Source organism: Mizuhopecten yessoensis, unplaced genomic scaffold (genome assembly GCF_002113885.1).
Source record: "Mizuhopecten yessoensis strain PY_sf001 unplaced genomic scaffold, ASM211388v2 scaffold4835, whole genome shotgun sequence".
Taxonomy (NCBI): Eukaryota; Metazoa; Mollusca; class Bivalvia; order Pectinida; family Pectinidae; genus Mizuhopecten; species Mizuhopecten yessoensis.
This window is the reverse complement of record NW_018405745.1, coordinates 296,089-318,919: the sequence shown is the minus strand read 5'-3', so window position 1 is coordinate 318,919 and position 22,831 is coordinate 296,089. Positions and strand designations below refer to the sequence as shown.

General features: G+C 36.0%; 2 protein-coding genes across 4 annotated transcripts in view; one reads left to right on the top strand and one right to left on the bottom strand.

The window, feature by feature from the left end:
* The window catches only part of LOC110449856 (rap guanine nucleotide exchange factor 1-like), a 78,333-nt gene extending 66,150 nt beyond the window's left edge, over window positions 1-12,183 (bottom strand). Inside the window, exon 1 of one of the 2 annotated variants that reach the window (XM_021496986.1) lies at window positions 11,985-12,183. The gene's annotated coding sequence lies outside the window, so the exon portion shown is untranslated. The remainder of the gene's footprint in view (window positions 1-11,984) is intronic. The other variant, XM_021496988.1, reaches the window with a different exon arrangement.
* Window positions 12,184-12,334: 151 nt separating this feature from the next.
* LOC110449855 (syntaxin-binding protein 1-like) overlaps window positions 12,335-22,831 on the top strand; it is a 27,840-nt gene continuing 17,343 nt past the window's right edge. For both annotated transcript variants that reach the window (XM_021496985.1, XM_021496984.1), the window contains exons 1-9: window positions 12,335-12,374; window positions 16,071-16,202; window positions 16,913-16,986; window positions 17,290-17,365; window positions 18,103-18,206; window positions 18,534-18,685; window positions 20,981-21,065; window positions 21,340-21,470; window positions 22,082-22,189. In XM_021496985.1, coding sequence (XP_021352660.1) covers window positions 12,347-12,374; window positions 16,071-16,202; window positions 16,913-16,986; window positions 17,290-17,365; window positions 18,103-18,206; window positions 18,534-18,685; window positions 20,981-21,065; window positions 21,340-21,470; window positions 22,082-22,189 — 890 coding nt within the window. In that variant the 5' untranslated portion in view covers window positions 12,335-12,346. The remainder of the gene's footprint in view (window positions 12,375-16,070; window positions 16,203-16,912; window positions 16,987-17,289; window positions 17,366-18,102; window positions 18,207-18,533; window positions 18,686-20,980; window positions 21,066-21,339; window positions 21,471-22,081; window positions 22,190-22,831) is intronic.

The window sequence follows — 22,831 nt, the reverse complement described above, 5'->3', positions numbered from 1 at the left end:
AACTGGTCTTCAGGGTATCAGCTATTTTACAGCCAAGCAGCACTCAGAACAACTGTTAACAAAGAATCTGTGATTTAATTACAGACTCTGCTTGTTCAAACCTACTTAATGATTCACATGTTAAGTGACATCATTCAAATCCATCAAGTGCAGCAACACTACAAATGCAAACAGCAGGCTGAGGTGCATTGCATTATCTGTGCAACTTCCATGAGTCATTTTCTGTCCCAAAAAAAACAGAATGGTTAAATCCGTCCCGCAGCTCCAAAGAAAAAAATTTAAAGGGATAAAATTGTGCCCGAGTTTGTCACCAGTTGACAGTTTTAAGGAGACAATCACATTTTCTCTGCCAACTGAAGATTTATTACAACAGACACCAGCCGTGTTCCCTTCTGAGGAGATTCACCGCAGCTAATGGACCTGAATTGCTGTGTATGTTTTGCCGATAATCAGCTCTGATAGCCCACAATTAATCAGGGACAACTGATTACTTAACTCCTGTTTCTTAGTACTATTGATTTTCCCAGTTGGTATAAGAAAAAAGACTAAAAACAATTGAAAAATGGTACACAATACAACCGCAATCACCTTATTGACCACGCCTGATAGTTTATTGTACTTTAACTACCACACTGAATAGCATCTTTATTTCATATGGTAGCACCAATACACCATTATACTTCGAACTTGCTGCCAATTCTGTGGGCAAGACAGATGGTCTCCCATTGATTTGCTAATCAATATTATAATTGACCCTATTATTTATCTTATTTGCAAGTGTCTAACAGCAATTGTGAACAGGGTTTCAACTATGTCGTACGTCTACCCAAAATGTGTTTTTAATATGATACAAAACTACACGAACGAGGCAAAGCATTAGAAGCAATCCATATTTCCCAAACTTCGGTATCAAAAACAAAGTATCATTCTATTTACAGTTGAGCATGCAAGAGTCAATTTAAGTACATGTATTGCCATGCCAAGATAGGTATATATACTGGCATACAAAATTTGGGGTTTGTAGATGACAGAGTTATATTGTTCTAACAAGGAATTTTTTGTTTCATGAAATTATAGTAAAACTTTCTTCAACAAGAGCACCGCGAGCGAAGCATGATACGCCTGTCAGACCCTCAAAAGGATATTGGAAGCAGGTAGTGACATATAAAATAAATGTGTCTATTGCCATTGTTTTGTTGGTGACTGTGAACTTGTCGTTCATTTACTGTGTTGATGGCTCAAGCTATTTTGTGTTTCCTAATTACATTTTCTTGGTCAATGTTGCCATTACTAAAACTAGAACCTTGCCTTTAAGGTAGGAGTCTTGAACTGCAATTTGCACCCAGATATTATGGCAAAATATACATAATACATGAAAAAAATATTGAGTTAAGAGATTTAATTGCAAAAATGAATGGCAAAAATGAAGAACAGTGTTGCTATGTCAAGTGTGATACGCCAAAACGTGGAAAGTTGAAATTCGACAGAAAAACCTGTAATTTATGTTGAACATTATTGCTTCTAGCATTAGCATAGCAAATGAAAATTGAAAGAAATTGATTAAAAATGAAAAAAGTTCTTGCATTTACTAAACAATGCCCTTATTTTGCAATGAAAGGAGCATAGCCCCGCAATGAAGAAGGGACAAAACTCTGTCGGATAGCATTAAAATATCAAGATTTAAGAACTCATCCAAAGCATTCAGGTAATGAAACATCTCACCAAGTTTGACAAAAATTGAAGAACAATTGTTTGAGAGTTATTGTGTAAACAAGCAAAAGTTAACAGCAAAAACGATGAACAGCCAAAACGCGGAAAGTTGAAACTTGACAGAAAAACCTGTAATACATGTTGAACATTATTGTTTCTACCATTATCATACAAAAATTTGAAAGGAATTGATTAAAAAATAAATAAAAAAAGTTCTGCATTTACTACACAATGCCCTTATTTGGCAATTAAAGGGGCATAACTCCACAAAAAATGCACATTTACCTCTGAAATAATTCGTTCGAGCTATATTGGTATGCAATATGTGTACCAAGTTTCATCAAGATATGTTCATGAATGAAGGCAGGAGAGCAATTGCAATGACAAGGAAAAGTTAACGGACAGACGGGTGGAAGCACAATGCAGCCTATACCATAATACGACCTGTCGGACGACGGCATATAAAAAGCATTGATTCCACAGACATTGGTAACTTTATGACTTTGCAGCATTTTATTCAATCCATTTTCATCCAGGCCACTAGATCTTGTAAGAGCACATGCCACTAACAAGACAAATGGCATAGGAAGACTTGACCAAGGTCAGATTACTTGGAGAGAGGTTGTGCAAAAGTACCAATAAATTGCTTAGTAAAACAAGATTTATATACCTTGTAGATAACTTTTTACATTGTTAATACAAGCTTTTAATGTTACCTCAAAACCACATACTGTGATATGTTTTGTAATACAATGAAGACGCATAAGTATTTTACACAATATTTATGTTTTTCGTCATTCTCAACACTACAAGTAACATTAGATATTTTCTTCCTCCAATTGTAATAACAATAACTGCTTAATAACTCATGCATTAAATTAAGTCTTACCCAGTGTAAGTGTATACATGTACAGTGTGGTATGTATGGAACACAATTTTAACCTCATTTGAACAGTTTAACCTTTTATCTGTCATTGTGTTATTACGCTTGATTATATGCAATTCCTTTGTTGTTGTTTTTTTTGGTAGGTAGCATTAACTTGTTGCCATAAATAGCCATTTCACTCAGTTTCTGATTACTCGTGCCAAAAGTAAACACTTCCCACACCACCAGTTGGATAATTTTCTGTCCAACACCTTCATATTTATTTCGACAAACCGACATACCCACATCTTTATCTAATGCTATGTCACAGTTATTAGCAGACGTTATTTTTTTTACTATATACATGTCAGTCTGAAAAATCTGTGATTATTAACTCCATGATTCTGTTTTCATTTTCATAAAAACATAAGGACACTTTTGACTATCATCAGTGTTGTGCATTATTTTTCTCCCGGTAGGTTTCTGAATAAAACAAACTACAAATTGCTGTAAAATGTTGAGCAGTAAAGTTATCTTTATCATGTTTTATTCACTATTTCCAACGTTAACATCTACTATCTGCGACATTAGCAGAGTTTGAGCTGGATCTAATCTCCAAGAGTCTGAGTTAATGGGGTTTTACTTCATATTATAATATATGAATCAAGAAAGCAATAAACATATATACCCAGGTTTTGTCATACTGACCCAAGCTCATGAACAAGAACCCTTTTATATGCTCCTTGATTGAACAATCTCCTATGTACATGTAGCTATAGGCTAACCCAAAATAGGAATTAGGAAAGTTCTGGCACTTATTTTGTAGTTCTGAAGATTTATAAAAAAGTATCGGGTATTGCAAAATGCATTATATTGACTATACTTTGAAGTTGTATATCATTTAAATGAATCTCCCTATGGCTCGAGCTCTGATTTAAACAAACAGATGTTTTCTTAATTTCTCTCTGAAATGGTTCTATCTCCCCTATGCAGACTATGATTGTAAAATGTCATTTCCACCTGGTCAAATCTATAGCCATTTCACTCCTTCTGGTCAGGCTTGTGTACTGTAAATACACAGATATATCAGAAATAACACACTTTATTTATTTAACCTCTCCTTATCATCAATCTCTACTGGCATTTCACAAACGACTGTAAAAGAGCAAGTCTCTGAGGCTGTATATATACATTTAAGGATTGAAACACATAATAAAACCCAGTGCAGACTTAGCAAATCTTATAATCATAAATTCTCGAATGCAAATTGTTACTTGTTTTATAACTGGAATTGGATTGAAATTTATGAAAGACATGCTAGCAAAAGTAAAATATGTGCAATTTGATTACAATTTGAAAAGATTTTGGATTCTCATCGCATCAGCTAATGGCATCATATACTGACTATGTACATTGCACAGGGGGCAAGTCCCAACATCTAAAACTTACAAGTACTTATGAACATCTGGGGTAGCTATTGTTTGTGTTTGTTTATCTTGGCCAGTAGAGGCGTATGCCAGTATATGTTTGTATACAACTCTGCCTGATGGATACTGCAGACCCCACAATATTGGTTATAGGTCAGTTTGTTGTTTCCACACACACCATGTTAATTAATTACTGCCAGGCACCCACTGAAGGCAAGGCATGGATCTGTATAGGTATCTAACAGTCTTTTGATCCTTCAATGCAAGCACCCAACGAAGGCCAAAGCATGGAACTGTATAGGTATCTAACAGTATTTTGATCCTTCAATGCAAGCACCCACTGAAGGCCGAAGCACAGATTTTGGTACTTCAATTCTTGAATGCAAGCTTTTAAGCAGCACACATCCATTGAAGGCCAAATAATGGATCTTGGGTTTTTCAGATGACCAAGCATGGACCTTGGCCCTTCAAATCTTAGAATGCAAGCAAAGCAAACCCACTGAAGGCCAAAGGAAGAATTTTCATTTTTCAGTCTACTAGTTCTGAACATTGACAAAAACTTTCAAGCAGCCACTGAAATCCAACAAATTGATCTGTTTCTAGAATAGTCTGTTGTTTCTCTAATTCTTCTTTATAAGAATTACCACTGCATTATCCCATGACATCAAAATGATGTAGAACTTAAAACTGTCATCATGTTTCAATTTACATTGAATTTTTGTAGTAATAGAGAAACTGCATATGTTTATTTACTGTTTGACAATTTAGCACTTAACATGCACATATTGGTCCATCAAAGGTCTGAGTTGTTATAAAACTAAGTTAGTCAAACACATTTCTGTTACACTTCTTCTGTGCTTCATACATTTAACTCATATACCCCTGAAGACACATTTGAACCGTTCCAATTCAAAGGTTGGAATAGTTCATTATCAAACTTCACGGGTGAATGAGTTACCTAATCATGTGTTTTTTAAGTGAAAATTTACAGAACACATTAAATATTGTGGCTCAGATAAAACCTGAGACTCCTTTTTGAAAGTTGATAAATGTCCTTCATGCATCCACAAAGAAATTGCATAGTCCTTGGGCAGCTTTACTACCAATTGGAATATTTTTAGGTATATAAAAAATAAATGAGAATGCTTTAGGTTTATATGTGTTATCTAGCCATTTTTTAAGTCACAACAACAAGAAAAGCAGGAAGATAATTGTTCAAAGCTACATATAAATAAGTGGGAGTCCATTTTTAAAAACCATGTATTTTTGACCATTTGGAAACCCCCATGAACACATCTGTAACACCCCCCCNCTGAATCATCATAGATATTTGCAATTAAAATCTTTTCTGCACCTGAAATTAATGCCTTCAGGAAAAAACCAGACCATGTACCAGATGAAGCTGCATGGGGATGTTTTTAAATTTTGTATTTACAAATTAAAGATACTCAAACTCACCAAGCCAAATGCTTTTAATGTTACAAAACACCTAACAGTATGTTATAATGTTCCTCAACTGAACTAACTGATGTGTTCCGAGAATTTGTTTTTACATTTATCCTGACACAGACCTGTACGAAGTGTAAGCCCAGATGTAAAGCTACAGGAGATATATAACCAGGTACCCATGCTAAATTATACCTCTATTTTTTATTAATCGGTTTGCATGGTGTAGTGTTTGTATTTACAAATTGTGGTGACATGCACCAGCTCCAGCGGTGATGAGGAGGCTGGTCTGTCTGTCCTGGGCCTACTATACACTGCTACAGTATATTGATCCCCCACATGCAGCCCAAGAGCTGAGTCATCCTACCCACACACCACACGCTACCGATATACTACTGACATCTCCTTCCAATTCTAATTTTTATAGCAATAAAACAAAACTTCCCAGAGTGAACCCCCTACTTAAGACTCTACAATCATCAACTTACATAGTATATCACTTAAATCTATGGTGTAGTTTTAATTCCGGATTGTAATCTACATGTACCCTGTGTAGTAAAACCCCATGTTTCTGATAATATCATACTAGCATTTTCTCAATGCCAGTTATCAACAAATACTTCTTATACAAATAAAAGCTCATCACAGGTTTATTAAAGAACAGTGAAGATTCCCAGAATCATAAATAAATTAAGGCAAAGGCCCCTGTGGAAAACAGGTAGAAAAATCTATCAACTGTAGAACAGAACTTATAAAAGTTACATATTTTCAAGGATCAATCACAGTCATTTAAAACATTCATTCCTTCATTCAAATTTCTTTTCAGACCTTTAATTCATCACTATGTTGCCCATTCACAGGACAATAAAGATGCACACTAGCCTATATAGTCACTACTAAAAAATTATAATGCATCTATGTACATAACATGTATGTTTGAAGGGGCTTCAAGTAACAAGGAAGTGCTGGTATACATATGCTATCTCTGACTGCAGGCAGGCTTGAGACTGCTCGTCTGCAGCCTCACCCAGGGGTGGCTGCAGACATCTACAAGACACCAGCACTGCCACAAATGCTCATCTTCTAGGCTGCAGTCTTCATGCTTTTTTATTCTTATTTTTATGAAGTAAGCAAGAAAAATAAACCCAACAGTGCCCCTTCGCTTGTGCTAATAATAGCATTCCCTTAAATTTGAGCATGAATTAAACCGAATGCATTTCAGAATAATTGGTATCAACAGCCCTGCCCTGTCAGTGACATTAAAACAATCTGAGGCACATGTGCATATTATTTTGCGTCCATTTAGCTCCCCAAATATGTGTTCATTGGTTATCATGTTTATCTAACTTCATGGATTAGTTAATTTACAAATTATATTTTAACAGAAACAGGCTTACCAATTTTCTTTTTTCAAAGTTAGTAAATCAAAACAACTACATTGTAATGAGAACTGTTTCCCGTTGACATCCGTATTATATTTTAAATCATATGCATGTTTCTCTTGGAACAATGATTCTTTTAACCTATAATTAGGGAAACAATTGCCATGAATCACATCGCAATGGAAGATGTCAGAGAAAAGCATGGTTACAGGACATCATTATCAAAAGATTACAATGCAATGAAATTTCATCAAGTTTGTTACCAACATGTGGGTAACATGAAATATTTTCAATCGCAGAGAAAAATACAAAGGTTTCGGAAGAAAATGAAGTTTGTTTACACATATTTGTTTGTATTATTTTCAATGTTATGATGGCAGATAGCTTCAGACCTCCCACTGGAGCCAAATATATGTTTAACGGTACTCTTACGCATATGAATTATATATATATGCTCCTGGTAGATATTTCCCTTCAGCTCCAGAATTTCAGAATTCCTGAAATAGGTGGATTATTTTCTAAAATTGTCCTACTAAGCTAACCAATATCCTATCTGTAAGTAGCTTTCATAATGGATATGTGCAGTGGATATCCCCAGAATTCACCGCCTGCTGGCTTCAGCTGAATCAGCGTAATACCAGGAGCTGTTGCTACACAGATTGTATAGCAGCAGTTATAATATACCCTAGGCACAATTTGTGTTCATTGATAACAAATATATATATAGCAAATTATTTACTTATAACTGTCGGGAGCATTAAGTGCTATAGCTGCCTAGCAAGACCATCATGAATGCAACAGAAATGTTATAATATCAGTTCTGATCTTATCAATAGGAAAGTTTCCTTTAAGTGATTGCTGGCCCATCTGTGAGGAAATGCAGGGTGTTATATGATCATGAAAACTTGAACTTGAGGGATTTCATTTAGGTTTTCCAGCTGGGAAGGTTTCCTTGATACATATGTATCAACAGATCTGTTATGTCCATTACATTTTTCGGAACAATCCAGTGATTTAAAATTCAATGCTTTTCATAAGTTTAAATTTCCTTTTTATACATGTGTTGTCAGACATTGTGAACCATGAGGGTACATCATATACATTTTCATAATGTGACTCTGTCCCGGAGTGCTCAAAATGTGTTTTGCAGTTCTATTTTATTTGAATGTCCTACATTATCTCAGAACACCTGGTGTTAACTTCATCTTTACAAGCTAGCATGTAAACTTTTCTGTAAAACTTCATTTCCTGTTGCATGCTCCTGAATGGTATTGTATCCTATAGCACAAAATAGAAAACTAAACAGACTAGACCAGGGTTTGAAATCTTGACCATACTGAAATTTAGATGAATGATTTACATTTAATTATAGCAACTGGGAGTGTACTGTTATAAATTAAGGTAGAGATCCACCATTTTTCGACTGTATAAAGTCCTTGAAAAGTTAGAAATCACTCATGTTGAGCATTCCCTGGGACCACTATTTTCTCATCCCCATATCCCACAAAACAGTAACGTTAAGTCCTTGAAAATTTTATTTTTATGTTTTTCCTCTATATATTCATACAAAGACAATTTTAGGTTGTGGGCAATTTATACGAATAGGACCATTTCAACTGAAATGTGGGAGAAAAGAATGAAGAGAATGAAAAAATGAGTGGTAGTGCAGTGGATAAGCTCTTTGCTTTATTATCTCAAGATTCGAGGATCAAATGGGCTGAATTGTTTTTGTGAAAACGTCTACCATAATAAATGGACAAACATCTTCAAGCCAGAAAAATGCTGAACAAATTGACACTCTTCTTCATTGGAGATATATACTGCACAGAGCATTGGGACTCCCAACCTTAATGTAACTGTTGATTAAAATTGCAGTAAAAACAGTCAATGTTACTGGTGATTGATCATGATTGATCTAGTACTGTCTTCCTTCATTATAAATGCATAATGGTTAATGTTGGAGTAGGAGGTGTGCATGGATTTGAATGACCTGTGTACATGTAGGTGCAAAAGCCCGACACCAACAAGAGGCCATTCAAATCCACACATGACAATGATCTACAAGTTAAGCTGGTGACCTACTTGCATTTCAACACCCCAATATTTCAAAATCTGACATAAACAAAGTTTTCTCTCAAACTGACTACTCCTACACAAGCATATTTCCAACATGTACCTTATTTATAAGCTTCCACACTAATATCTCCTATATAACCAATGACTCTTCTATATAATATAACAATAACTCAACACCAGTATCATCAATAGTTCTCATACCAATATATATATCTTCCATGCCAGTTGATTTCCCACCCCAGTTGATCTCTGACACCAGTGTCCTGAATAACTATTTCCAGTATATATTACCCACCACAATATTTCCCATACCAGTAAATCTCCCACAACAGCGTATCCAATCCTAACTTAAATGACCACTAAACAGCATGTTACTATATACCTCCCCCGAGATGACAAGCCTCTGTTAACTAGGTCAGTAGTACAACAATTGATGAAAAGGAAGGGCACAATTGATTAATCATCCTGCACACATCACCCTAAACACCTCAGTAACATCCTAACCAGTGAGTGCCGGTCCACTCCATTATTTATATACATTCGCTACACATTGTTCTTTACAATGATTCACTAATTGTTTTTGATGGATGTCAGTTACAGCAACGACTACCAACAATTGCTATACTGCTGTTCTTTTCAGTTAGTGCGTTTTGATGAATGTAAGTCATATTGACATTTATTAGTAAGGATATTTTACTGCCTGTACTACATGTACATAGAAGTGTATGCACCAGACGATGAATACAAGTTATATTTGTATGATGATGTTTCCTACTGTCTATACAGTATGCTCTTGGCGACAGCGACAAAGTTATATCATAGGAAGACAGGGTATAGGTTTTTACGTCTAACGTGTCGTCTTTGCCTATTGATTTTCCATAAAAGACGCCCACTCACTTTTAGTTACACAATACAAAACATGTATTGTGAAGGTCCACAAATCTCCTATTGCACACATAAGCATTCGATATAACACGATATTAATATTTTGCAAAACTTTTTTGTTTTCAGAATTCTATACCAATTTATATAATTAAAAAGAAATGAACCACCAATTTCTCTCCCAGAAAATAAATGGCATACATACAACATAATATATAGCTAAATGTATTGTTTTTATAAATTGCTTTGTATGTTTTTTCCTTTTAATCATACCTTACCTGACAAGTAATCGAAATTACATCTTTTTCTGATAATCATTATTGTATGCATTTTTTTTCGATGTGGAATACATCATTATAGCATTATAGAAAATGTGATCATTATGATTGGTGAAAAAATGCTAACAAAAAACTTGTTGCGATATATGCTACATCTGTTGAAATGCAAAATAATTTTGTTGATAAAAATTTGATAAATTTTTACAGTATGAATGAACAAAATAATAAAAAAAAATTGTGAACTTGAACAATTCTGCGTACAATATTAAATCCTACTAACGGAGAAGAGTGTCTAGCTAGTATGTTTGATCATGATCAACTACAATAGGATACCAAACCCATTACCTGCTCTTCAGCCTTTGTGAAAACATCACCTATTCATTTCCCAGAGAAAAAAAAACTAAATGTCTTTTAAATGTGAGGAAAGCAGATGTTCTCCAGGTGCTGCGTCATGGAGACAATGCTATTTATCTGGTCTAAAACATGCAGAGGAACAAAAGTAATGATGGAAATAAATGTTATACAAAATACAATTTGACAGAAAATTTTTACAATATCCATGATATATTGTTGTATTTTGCAATAAATATCCTTAGCTTGCATACATGTAAATTAAACAAAAAAACAGTTATCTGTTCCATATAAACACATTTATGGTTTTGTACTCCATTAATTCAGCTGTCTTTTCATATGTGCAGTGGATTTTTTATCAAGATTCATTAAATAGGTTGATAAATCTATTTTACGAAAGTATCTCTATTTCATTACATATATATGTAATGAGAAAATTCCAACTCCTTGTAAATGTGCACATGCATATGTCCCTAAATCAAAATAAGGTATCAACCTGTGTTCAGGGCTGTTCTGATTTATTCTTTCTCTTCTAATCTGTGAACACATCTGGTTTATATTTCAATAACATGATTTAAGGTTTTTGTTAGCAAATTTATTTTCTAATCTTTGACCAGTCTTGCTGTGGTTTGAGTCTCCTTGGCTTTACTACATCATACAAAGTTCACTATTTATCTATAGCTAGTATTTATTATATTTACTCCACAGAGACCAAAATGGCTTTAATGCAGAGGGTTATGCATCAGTTCTGATAGCCTGACTGTGACATGATTTGTTTATGATCATAAATATAGACTGGTCTATATGCACATAATTGCCAGGTGAAGATGATTTTTTTTTAAAGCATCCTGTAAAAAAAACCCACTGACCATGAGAACTTTGAGTCAGATGTACTGTATTTAGATTATCATATTTAATTGGAGCAGGAAGTCATTATTGAAGATAAATCCATTTACCCAAATTATTATATATCTTAAAGATACAGAAATTGAAAAAAATAATGATAAAAGCATCAAACAAACAAAATGTTTTTATCTAGATCTGTACAGTACACAGAAACGTAAATCTGTTGGATTTGACAGATGATAGAAACATTTAAGAAGACCCACCATGTACCAGGTACATACGGTATGATGTATTAATCATATTTAAATTCATAATCAATAACCAAAACACATCAAAGGATGAAGCATCCATTCAGCTCCAGTGAAAAATATCTGATTTTTTTTATCTTCAAAAGATAGCCAAAATCATCCTACAACATACTACAGCAAGAAACAGGCATTTTGCTTTCATGTTAAAAGTTTTACTTAACTTATAAGATGTAAATTTAATCACAAAATCAGTGTTGAGCACCCATCTTTTACTTCATTAGAGACACAAAGGTGGACAGATCTTTCCAGTTATCTACTTGAGGGGTACATATATAAGATGTAACTTTTATCTCCGCGATCTGTTTCAGAAGCTGTCAAACTACAGTACCCTGCTACTGATGCAGGGTCTTGACCTCGTCTGCAGAAGTGCTCCCATCAGCTCTTATTATGGTGTTTAAGAGGAAAAAGCTTACCTGGACTACCAGTTTTAGACGACGAACTCATGACAACAGTTTCTCCTGTTGCCTTGCACAATAAAGTGTATTTTCATGTCTATATTTCCAACAGGAGCAGTAAAACTACATCTAGAACTTGGTGGTACATCCTCGCCAAACACTTCCTATAAAGTGTGTGTAGTAGACGTTCACCAAAACGAGGCTTGTAAATTAGGATGGATTGGCCGGCTGAAATAATGCGAATATAAATATAACGACTTAAAATTATTACTTTTTATTATCCAAAAAAATGTTTACAGAAAATTAAATTCAGGATATATATTTATATATGTTTTATGTTAATTTTCTGCGCATCGTCGCTGCGGAATTATAAATTCAAGATGGCGTTGAAGGAGGCAGTTCACAATCGTACGATTTGTTTATTTACATATTTATTCGTGAATAACACAATAATGATGTTATTATTTCAGCTTTCACTACAGGAACAACGTTTTTCAGAGTTCTACAATTGTAAATTGTTTCTTTACCTGTGCAACTCGGGTTTGTAGCCGGTATATTTTTGTTGTCAGCAGACTTGAATATTGATTTTTTGGTCGACATACATCAGGTAGGCGAAAACCACTAACTTGCGTAAAATAATACGCAAACTCACCTATTATACGCCAATTGGGGTAAGAAACTGTAACTAAAAATAGCCAAAATCACTTTAATCGTAATTTTTTCAAATTGTTTGTCCAAGTAGCATATATTTAGCCATGAAACATCATACAAATACAAACCATGTAGGAAAGTACCAAAAATAGATGCAATACTTCCGGTAAAGTTACTTTTAGTAAACATCTTTTAGCAAAATATTGTTTACCTTGTCGTAAATAAATGCGATTTTTAATAATATATTGCAAAAGTTACTGTTAAAGTGATTTTGGTTATTTTTAGTAACAAATCCATACTCCAACTGGCATATAATAGGCGAGTTTGCATATTATGCAAACAATTGGTGGTTTTCCCCAACCTGTTCATGTAGCCCAAGGCTACAATCGCGTATCCCGGTTGAAACGGTACATGTGGCGCAGAAATTTTCCACGATAAACGAACACACTTGGACCGTTCTATAAGCAGAGCTAAAAATCCACAGTTTCGGAGAATAAAAAACAATGTATCAAGAATATCATGCCCTTCTCTCACGCGTCCACTAAATTACATAACGGATCTTAAAAATTACATGTGACTTGACATTGTTTAAGAAAGAAATAACGCAAATTGGCAATAGTCAGCATTTTAGTTTCGGTCAGGTACGTCTGGACCCCTCAATCTACACGTACCAAATTTTCCTGAGGTCAGCCTCGGTCCAAATCTGTACCTGTCGTTTTCTTTACAGGTTCAACCGTTTCAACTGGATATGCAAATGTAGCCTAAGTGTAGGCCTGTCCTATGAAGAATGAAAACAATCTGATCACACAGCATTTAAACAAACTATTATATATAATTAATAGTCAGCTGACAGGCTTGGACATTTTTTTTCTTGAGATTTCTCCCACATTGTGTTACAACATTTAAAATGGTATACGCTTGTATATTGACTATCCATTGCAAGTCAATTGATTGAATTCCTATTTGAAATCGGGAAATAACTTGTGGGTAGCATAAGTGTACATGACTGTTGTTATTTGTTGTGAGAGCCAACTAATAACAACAGTCCATGACCTTGCGAAGGGCCTCAACAACCGAAATCAGATTGACACCGTTCTGCTCGACTTCAGTAAGGCATTTGACAAGGTCTCACGGCGCGTCTATCAGCTAAACTGCATCACTATGGTGTGAGAGGAACTACATTGTCATGGATTGAGGACTTCCTTTCAGACCTATCACAACAGATAGTGGTGGATGGTGAGAAATCCTCCAGCTCCAGTGTCATCTGGAGTTCCTCAAGGCATGGTCATGGGACCTCTCTTGTTTTTAGTTTATTTCAACAATTTACCAAGCAGAGTGAGTTTGACAACTAGACTGTTTGCAGATGACTGCCTGATGTATCGGACTATTAAGGAAAGAGGGATGTAAAACACCTACAAGAAAACTTTGACTCGTTACAGCAGTGGGAAAATGACTGGGGAATGAGTTTCAATCCTGATAAGTGTGAGTTGATACGAATCACTAACAAACGCAATGTTATTGCTGGTAAGTATACCATTCACAGACAACATGACAGACAAGGCAGAGTACCTTGGAGTCACCATCGATCAGAAACTGTCGTGGAACAGTCACGTCACCAGTGTTACAAGGAAGGCGAACAACACCACCGCTTTTCCTGAGGCATAACATATCTTCATGCCCAAGGAACATCACGGCTACTTGCTACTAGACATTGGTTCGCCTACAATTGGAGTATATATGCTGCCACTGTGTGGGACAATTCCACCAAGTCCCAAATCAACTCCCTGGAGGCAGTGCAGCGTAGAGCAGCACAGTTCATTATGGACGACTACAGCCATACCAGTACCGTGACACCCATGCTAAAGGAGCTCCAACTTGAAAGCCTTTAAATGAAAAAAGCCCAGGCTAGAGCTACCATGATTTACCGGGTAATCAACGACCTGATCGCAATACCAACAACCCCACTTCAGTCAAATGGTACAAGGACTAGAGGGCACACCACCTGATACCTCCAGTCCTACTGTAGCTTGGGATCATACCAGGATTCTTTCTTCCCAGCTGGTATTCGAATATGGAACAAACTGCCAGCAAGTATCTTGGACGCCGACACCCTGGAAACCTTCAAGTCCAGGATCGGAAAGTTCCAACCATAGGTAGCCAAGACTAATTTTAACTGAGCCTCGACACAACATGATTCTAATCTTTTAACCATGTGCGAATATGCTCCGCATGGAGCCCGGCACATAACTGGAAGAAGAAGACTAATTCATGTAAAAAAAATGCTGCTCCGGCAATGTATTTTGATCTACAAATGTAGTCCGTAGTTATCCTGAACAGGTTGGGCGCATATGGGTAATAATCCTGCCTTTTGGTAACAGTTACCCATTTAACAATTGTATTACTGAAATGGGGAATAAAGTGAAATAAAACACACAGAGTTCTTTTACACATTATAAACAAAACAGGAGTCATTCTTTCAAAATAATCAAATAAAAAATACGAGGTACAACTGTGCACAAACATGTGTCTATTCAGTTGTCTAAATTTTTGTGAAAATGACAAAATGTATCGCTTCCATTGCTTACAGTGTGTTGTAGAGTAGCTACAATGTATAAATAGCACACAGAAAAAATCATGCTCACCTGTCAGATTTGCATTGGATGATCCCAGTGACTACACACTGGAAGTCAATGGAGAGCAAAGTCAGTGATATAGTTTGTCATTTTCACAAAAAGATAGACATCAGAACTGATATTTGTTTGTGTACAATTGTACTTTATTGTGTTGTTTATTGGAATGAGCTGAAAAAATAACGCCCTTTTTTGCTGAAAGAATTTAAAAGAACTTTGTGTGATTATATTTCACTTTATTCCCCATTTCAGTAATAAAATGGTTTCTCAAATGGGTAACTGTTTTTACCAAATGCAGGATTATTACTCATATGCACTGTTGTGCCAAACCTGTTAACCCTTTCATCCCAAGGTAACATTAGTAGACTCTACCATACATCTATCTGGATAAATCCATTGTGGTGAAGGGGTTAAAGATAGACAAACAAAATGTCAAAGTAACTTTGCCAAAAGTCAATGGCAGTATTTTTGATGGGATGACAATGTGCAGAAGAGAAACTCTTCAACATTCCCATTGCTATCCTTTTACCATATTGAATTGATGAGTTTAGATGAATAAACTCTGTGATGAAATCAATGTTTAAATATCAGATTATATATTACGTATATCTAGTTATGTAGTAATATACTCAAGCATCATAATCTTGTATTGTAAATGGCGGATCAAAGGATGCACAATAAATTGGAGAATTTTTCATCAATGTTTGTTGGTGTCTTACATTTCTTTATATTAACAGAATATTCCACTGTTTTCCTAATTTCACCTTTTCCTGAAATTGGTTCCAACAACTTCAAATGACCTATATCATCCTTATTTTTCCAGAATTGATGAATGAAGTCATCAGGACTGTGAAGAAAGACGGAGAATGGAAAGTCCTGGTTCTTGACTTTCTCAGCACACGCATGGTGTCATCATGTTGCAAGATGACAGAGATTATGTCAGAGGGAATCACATGTAAGATATTTTAAACCATGGTGAAGCTGTATATAAACATGATTCCAAAGGACTCTCTAGTTAGTTTTGGTTTTGGGGGATGCATAGTTACAACACAATGCAAAATAATGATAGAGATGAGAAAACAGACAATTTGTGTTGTAACAGGGATAAAAGTTCTTTTTGTTTCTTCATTTCCCCCTGATATAAGCTGAGTGCACAGGGGTCCCAAATTAGTTGGTGTCGGATGCCATGTTATATCGGAAGTCAATCTCATATTGTTGTTAACTTGACACAATGCCATCTAGCGGGTAAGAATAATAACCCATGTCGGAGAAACAAAAGATTGACTGCGAAACACAAGTAGTTGCTCACGGTTGACAGCACACCAGGTTAATTTGGGCATTAGTCGGGGTTTGGTCGCAATGGCAGGGTAATTACCATTAATTAACGGTCATTCAGACTGAAAGTGGTCGAAATACGGAATAGCACAGTAGTCATATTGCTGAAGCTATGAAATGCAATATAAAGATATAGAGGGGGAAAATGGGACTGAAAACAAGTACCTGCAATAGCAGGGCGGTCATAATTTCGAGGTTGTCGTTAGTCGAGTTTTTACTGTAATGAAGTACTCGCTACTAAATGTGTGTTATTTATATAGTGATGTTAAGAGTTATTACAATTTTCTTTGACATATATATATATTCAGATCTTAAGTGTATGTTTTTCAGTGGTGGAGGATCTGCACAAGAGGCGGGAACCGCTCCCTTTAGAAGCTGTGTACCTCATCACACCCACTGATAAGGTACACTTATTGACACTCCTCTCAAATTCAAGACCTCGTCATTTGTGGAAGCAAGCTGATTTTAACATCTTTAAAGAAATTTTTAGTTTGTTGCAGTTAATTTGTATTGCTGTTCACAAGTTTTGGCATTAACTGACATACTGTTTCTTTATTTGCATACCTTTGAAATAGTTGCAAGAACTAGAATTTGAAACAAATATGGTTTAGTAAAATTCAATATTGACACACACAAACATGAGTTTGTCAATCATTTATCTGCTCTGATTATGTTCAAAATTCCTTCAAAAACGTTTTTTCTTACAGTCCGTACGAGCTTTAATGAATGAGTTTCCAGGAACTAAGAACCAGTACAAATGTGCTCATGTATTTTTTACTGAAGGTATGTATAATTTACTTTTAACAAGCACAATCTGTATTAAATCTCCTATTCATGAACTAGGGCACAGTTGCTGGACACAATAATATGATGTGTACATACAATTGTACTATATACTTTTATATAATATAACACATCATGATTAGTGTGTCCAGCACCTGTGAATTAGGGTGTTGTATATCACAGTTGGTAGTACATGTTAAATTGATAAATTCAGACTACTGCAGGCCAATTCTTGCAGTAAACAATGCAGCATAGTATATTTCAAATGCGTAAGTAAATACCTTCTTTTATTTAGCTAGGTCAATAACAAGGGACTAGATAGTTTACCACTGTGGCATACTTTCCCTACCTTGAAAGACCTAATCCTTTTGTTAAGGAAGTTATCGCATCCATTACCCAGATCTCTACTGGAGCGTCAACATCACTGTAACAGAGATCATATTTTCCCAGTGTCTTCCCTCAGGATTGAACCCACGACTACATATTACCAGTTTAGGCTCTATCAATTGAGCCAAAGGGACATTTTCTTTAGCCTTGTCCGTAACACAGGACTAGACATATTTAACTCATTCACCCCTGAAGACACATTTTAACCCTTCCAATTCAAAGGTTGGAATAGTTCATTATGAAATTTCAGGGGTGAATGAGTTAATATGGTAATCATTTGAGCTGCAGTATTTGACTTTATCACATACATTTTTCCCTTGATTTATTCCAAAATTATATATGTTTTACAGCTTGTCCAGATGAGATTTTTAATGAGCTGAGTAAATCACCTTCTGCCAAGTTCATCAAATCTCTGAGGGAGATTAACATTGCATTTCTACCATATGAGTCTCAGGTATGTATTCCTTGGATCTTTTTTTGAACTTGTAATCAATTTTCATGTATGATGTTAATATCTTTTTCAAAGCAAATGTGACATTTCATAATTTGAATATGTGTTATTTCTTTTGGGTGATTATATTGTTTTTACTGGAAACACACAAAAATATATAAAAATAACGAACAAAAAACTATTAGGCTCTATGAAGTATTGTTGACATTTGAGTGCAAACATAACATATGACTTGACACAGAAAATACTTTAATGTTATTCCAATCTTTTTGGTGCTGTTGCCTGCAAAGCGATCTTTTGTTAAGTGTGCTGTGTCTTTGTGCATTTCAGGTGTTCTCACTTGACTCTGCGGAGAGTTTCCCGTTTTTCTACAACCCAATCTTAAAACAAGCGGGTCGTACTTTAAACTTGGAGAGATGTGCAGAACAAATTGCCACTCTGTGTGCCACGCTGGGCGAGTACCCATCTGTTAGATATAGGAGGTAGGCAGGCTTTATTGTATATACAATCACAGGAGTCCCAGGCTTGTGTGAAGTTTTCATTCACTGTCTCTTTATTAACTTCCGTGTTGTTCTGCCCGAAATGCTCAAGTACCACCAAGTTACAACTGATTTTTACACAATCCAAGGTCCAGAACCACATCCTCTATCAGGGAGATTTATTGTATCCATTATTTCCCACTGGTAGTATGTAACAGAAGGGTCTATAAGTTAATACGAAGTCCATCAGTCAGTCAGTCCGTCAGTTTTTCACTCTGAGAAGATTATCTTTCTTCTTATTTCACCAATAATTGCCAAAAACTTGAGGGAGGGGGTATACCTTGAGGGAGGGAGTATACCCTGAGGGAGGGAGTATACCTTGAGGGAGGGAGTATACCCTGAGGGAGGGAGTATGACTTGAGGAAGGGAGTATACCCTGAGGGAGGGAGTATAACTTGAGGTAGGGTGTATACCTTGAGGGAGGGAGTATAACTTGAGGGAGGGGGGAGGGAGTATACCCTGAGGGAGGGAGTATGACTTGAGGGAGGGAGTATACCCTGAGGGAGGGGGTATACCTTGAGTAAGGGAATATAACTTGAGGGAGAGAGTATACCTTGAGGGAGGGAGTATACCTTGAGGGAGGGAGTATGACTTGAGGGAGGGAGTATACCTTGAGGGAGGGAGTATACCCTGAGGGAGGGAGTATGACTTGAGGGAGGGAGTATACCCTGAGGGAGGGAGTATAACTTGAGGGAGGGAGTATACCTTGAGGGAGGGAGTATACCCTGAGGGAGGGAGTATGACTTGAGGGAGGGAGTATACCCTGAGGGAGGGAGTATGACTTGAAGGAGGGAGTATACCTTGAGGGAGGGAGTATATCTTGAGGGAGGGAGTATGACTTGAGGGAGGGAGTATACCTTTAGGGAGGGCATATACCTTGAGGGAGGGAGTATACCTTGAGGGAGGGAGTATACCCTGAGGGAGGGAGTATGACTTGAGGAAGGGAGTATACCCTGAGGGAGGGAGTATAACTTGAGGTAGGGTGTATACCTTGAGGGAGGGAGTATAACTTGAGGGAGGGGGGAGGGAGTATACCCTGAGGGAGGGAGTATGACTTGAGGGAGGGAGTATACCTTGAGGGAGGGAGTATAACTTGAGGGAGGGAGTATACCTTGAGGGAGGGAGTATAACTTGAGGTAGGGAATATAACTTGAGGTAGGGAGTATACCTTGAGAGAGGGAGTATACCTATGCTAGCCCTGCTTACTTTGTTTTCATTCCAGCAATATTCATTTCTTTTTTGAAACTTAATTTTAAGTGGAGCTACAACCAGAATGCATTATCCAAGATTTATTTAAACATAAACATATATTCACTCTATACCTTTATTCACCATATAGGTGAAATATGCGTATTTGTATCCCTGAGAGTGAGATTAATCGTGTGTCCCAAGGAACATTAAATCATGTGAAGGAGACTCAATGTTTTGTCTCCCAGCCGTGTAATGTGTTTTAACCAAATCGAGACAGTCACACACTTTACTATAGCTGAGGTAAATGAGGTATTATAATAAGGGAACTGACATTCTCCCATTAAGGTCATAGGAGTGTATTGCTAAACGGAAATAGGAAGTACATGCCTAGTTGAAAACCCAATATAGGGAGACGGTATCACAATTTCCGCATATTCTAGTGTTAAATATTAAACTGATGAATATTGTATGTTTATTATTGACAGAACAGTATGTTCTTTCAATATAAAGTATTTCAAAGCAATCAAGGCATTAATTCAGTGGGTTTTTTTATCAATGAATCACATGTGTCCATTGTTCTGTACTTCAGGAACCCGGCTACCTATTTCACTACTGTGAAGTTTTTCAAGAAAGATAACTCTTTACATGCATTTACTATATGTACATGGTTTTATTATAAACTGTCAATTTTAAACATTTATAGATAATTAATTTTACACAATTTCAGCATTTATTAAATTGATATACATTAATGCAATACTAATCTATGTCGGTATCATTTTTATTGACATTATTTTGCCTAAAATTGTGTCTTTCATTTTTTTTCAAAACTCACTCCTTTTTACATAAATTTTCATTTAAAATCCTTTAAATTCTGACAACCTATAATTTTTGTGGCAGAAATTTTTCTTTACTTCAACGCAATATAACTACAAATTTGGAAAAAATTCTACTGAGAAATGGTGACACAATCCTATTACCTTAAGTAACCAAGGTGTTGAGATGGGTACCTCACTCTGTTGTATTCTTGCTGTATCTCTTCTGCAGTGAGTTTGACAAGAACGCTGAGTTTGCCCAGATGGTTCAACAGAAGCTAGATGCATACAGAGCAGATGACCACACAATGGGAGAAGTAGGTGGTTATTAATGCAACATTGCCTTCCAATACCTTTTACTGTTGTTAAGGAACTAAACTTCATTAAAACCCCTACAACCTCAGGTTTCTTAACAATCTGTTTAATTTGGATACTTCAGATACAAATAATGTTGTGTGAGACACAGGAGATCTAACACTGGACTTACATTGTTTCTGCCTATGTAGGACTTAGATTATTTCAGCCTATGTAGGACGTAGATTGTTTCAGCCTGCTGTATGTAGGTTATGAACCTGTTCTTGTTGTTTTCAGGGACCACAGAAAGACCGCTCACAGCTGCTGATCCTGGACCGAGGGTTTGACCCAGTCACTCCACTCCTCCATGCCCTCACTTTTCAGGCCATGGTATATGATCTCCTGCCCATCGCCAATGATGTTTACAAGTAAGTGTTACACATGAACATCACAGTTACTGTGTATGCCTCTTACAGTGATGGAGGTTGCAATAAACTTAAGTCTAAGATGAGGCTCCAGTTAGAGGAAGGTTAAGTTGTGCAGCTAAACCTTTTTTATGATAAAAAATTGAAAGGCACTCTATCTCATAAGTTTTTTAATACAATTTTCATTTCCATTTTTACAAGAGTTTGCCTTTTCTTTCAGTCGGTCATTCCAAATGAGATCTTGGTTATATGTTGCATTCAGCTTTATTACTCAAACTGTCATTAAACTTATATCTGAATACATCACAAGAAGTACTACACTAGTACATCAAATGTAGGTTACTGTGACCTCTGTTTTATGTCTCAATGATATTGCTCAGACTTTGCATTTTGGCTTTTCTTTGGTTCCATAGTCTTTATGTTTGCCTCCATTTTCATAGAGGCGAAGTCAGGTACCTATGTACCAGTATGTTTTAAATATTTTCTAGTGAATGATTCTTTCTTTTACTTGAAGTTATAAATTGGCTGAAAGGGGATCCCACCCCTTCTATTGCAATGAAGAGAGAAAGATAAGAGATGAGGAAATATTTTGATTTGTGTAATTTTCTGTTTAGATATGTGAGTACAAGTGGCAATGACATGAGTGACAAGGAATACCTTTTACACGAGAATGACGAGTTGTGGGTAGAGCTCCGCCACCAACACATTGCTGTTGTATCACAGTAAGTAACCCAGCACTGTTTTATCTCTGTAAGTATTCATTTTATGTAACTCTTGTTAGTTAACTTTCAAATTGTATCGAGACCCAAGAATTACAGAGAGTCTTACAATTTGAAAATTTACTAATGAAAGTTGAATAAACTTGCTTACAAACCATCACAAGTTTGGGGACTTTTTTCTCCCACACCATTTAGAAATTATGTATACAGAAAACTATTTGTTTCTCTTGGGAATCAAGGACATTGACATCGCAATTACAAGTTTGAACAATCAAATAACGTCCAGGATGCATGTTACCCACTCGTGGGTGACCATAAATGTTCACTAACTCCTAGCAGGTTTATCCAATGAGTCACCTAGAGTGTTTGTGGGAGAAATTACAATCATCACTGTTAGAAAGACATCACAGCTGTTAACTCATCTGTGTTGTATAATCTAGTTGGGTCTTGTGCCCCACTATTTACAAGTATTTGTTTAATTATTTTTAGATTTTGATAAAATATAATTAAAAAAAAATGTTTAAAAAAAAATTAAATAAAGGAAATTAAAAACTTTTTAGGTCACCTGAGCTTTAGCTCAAGTGACCTATTGCTATCCGTTTTCGTCCGTCGTCGTCCGTCGTCCGTCGTCCGTCGTCCGTCGTC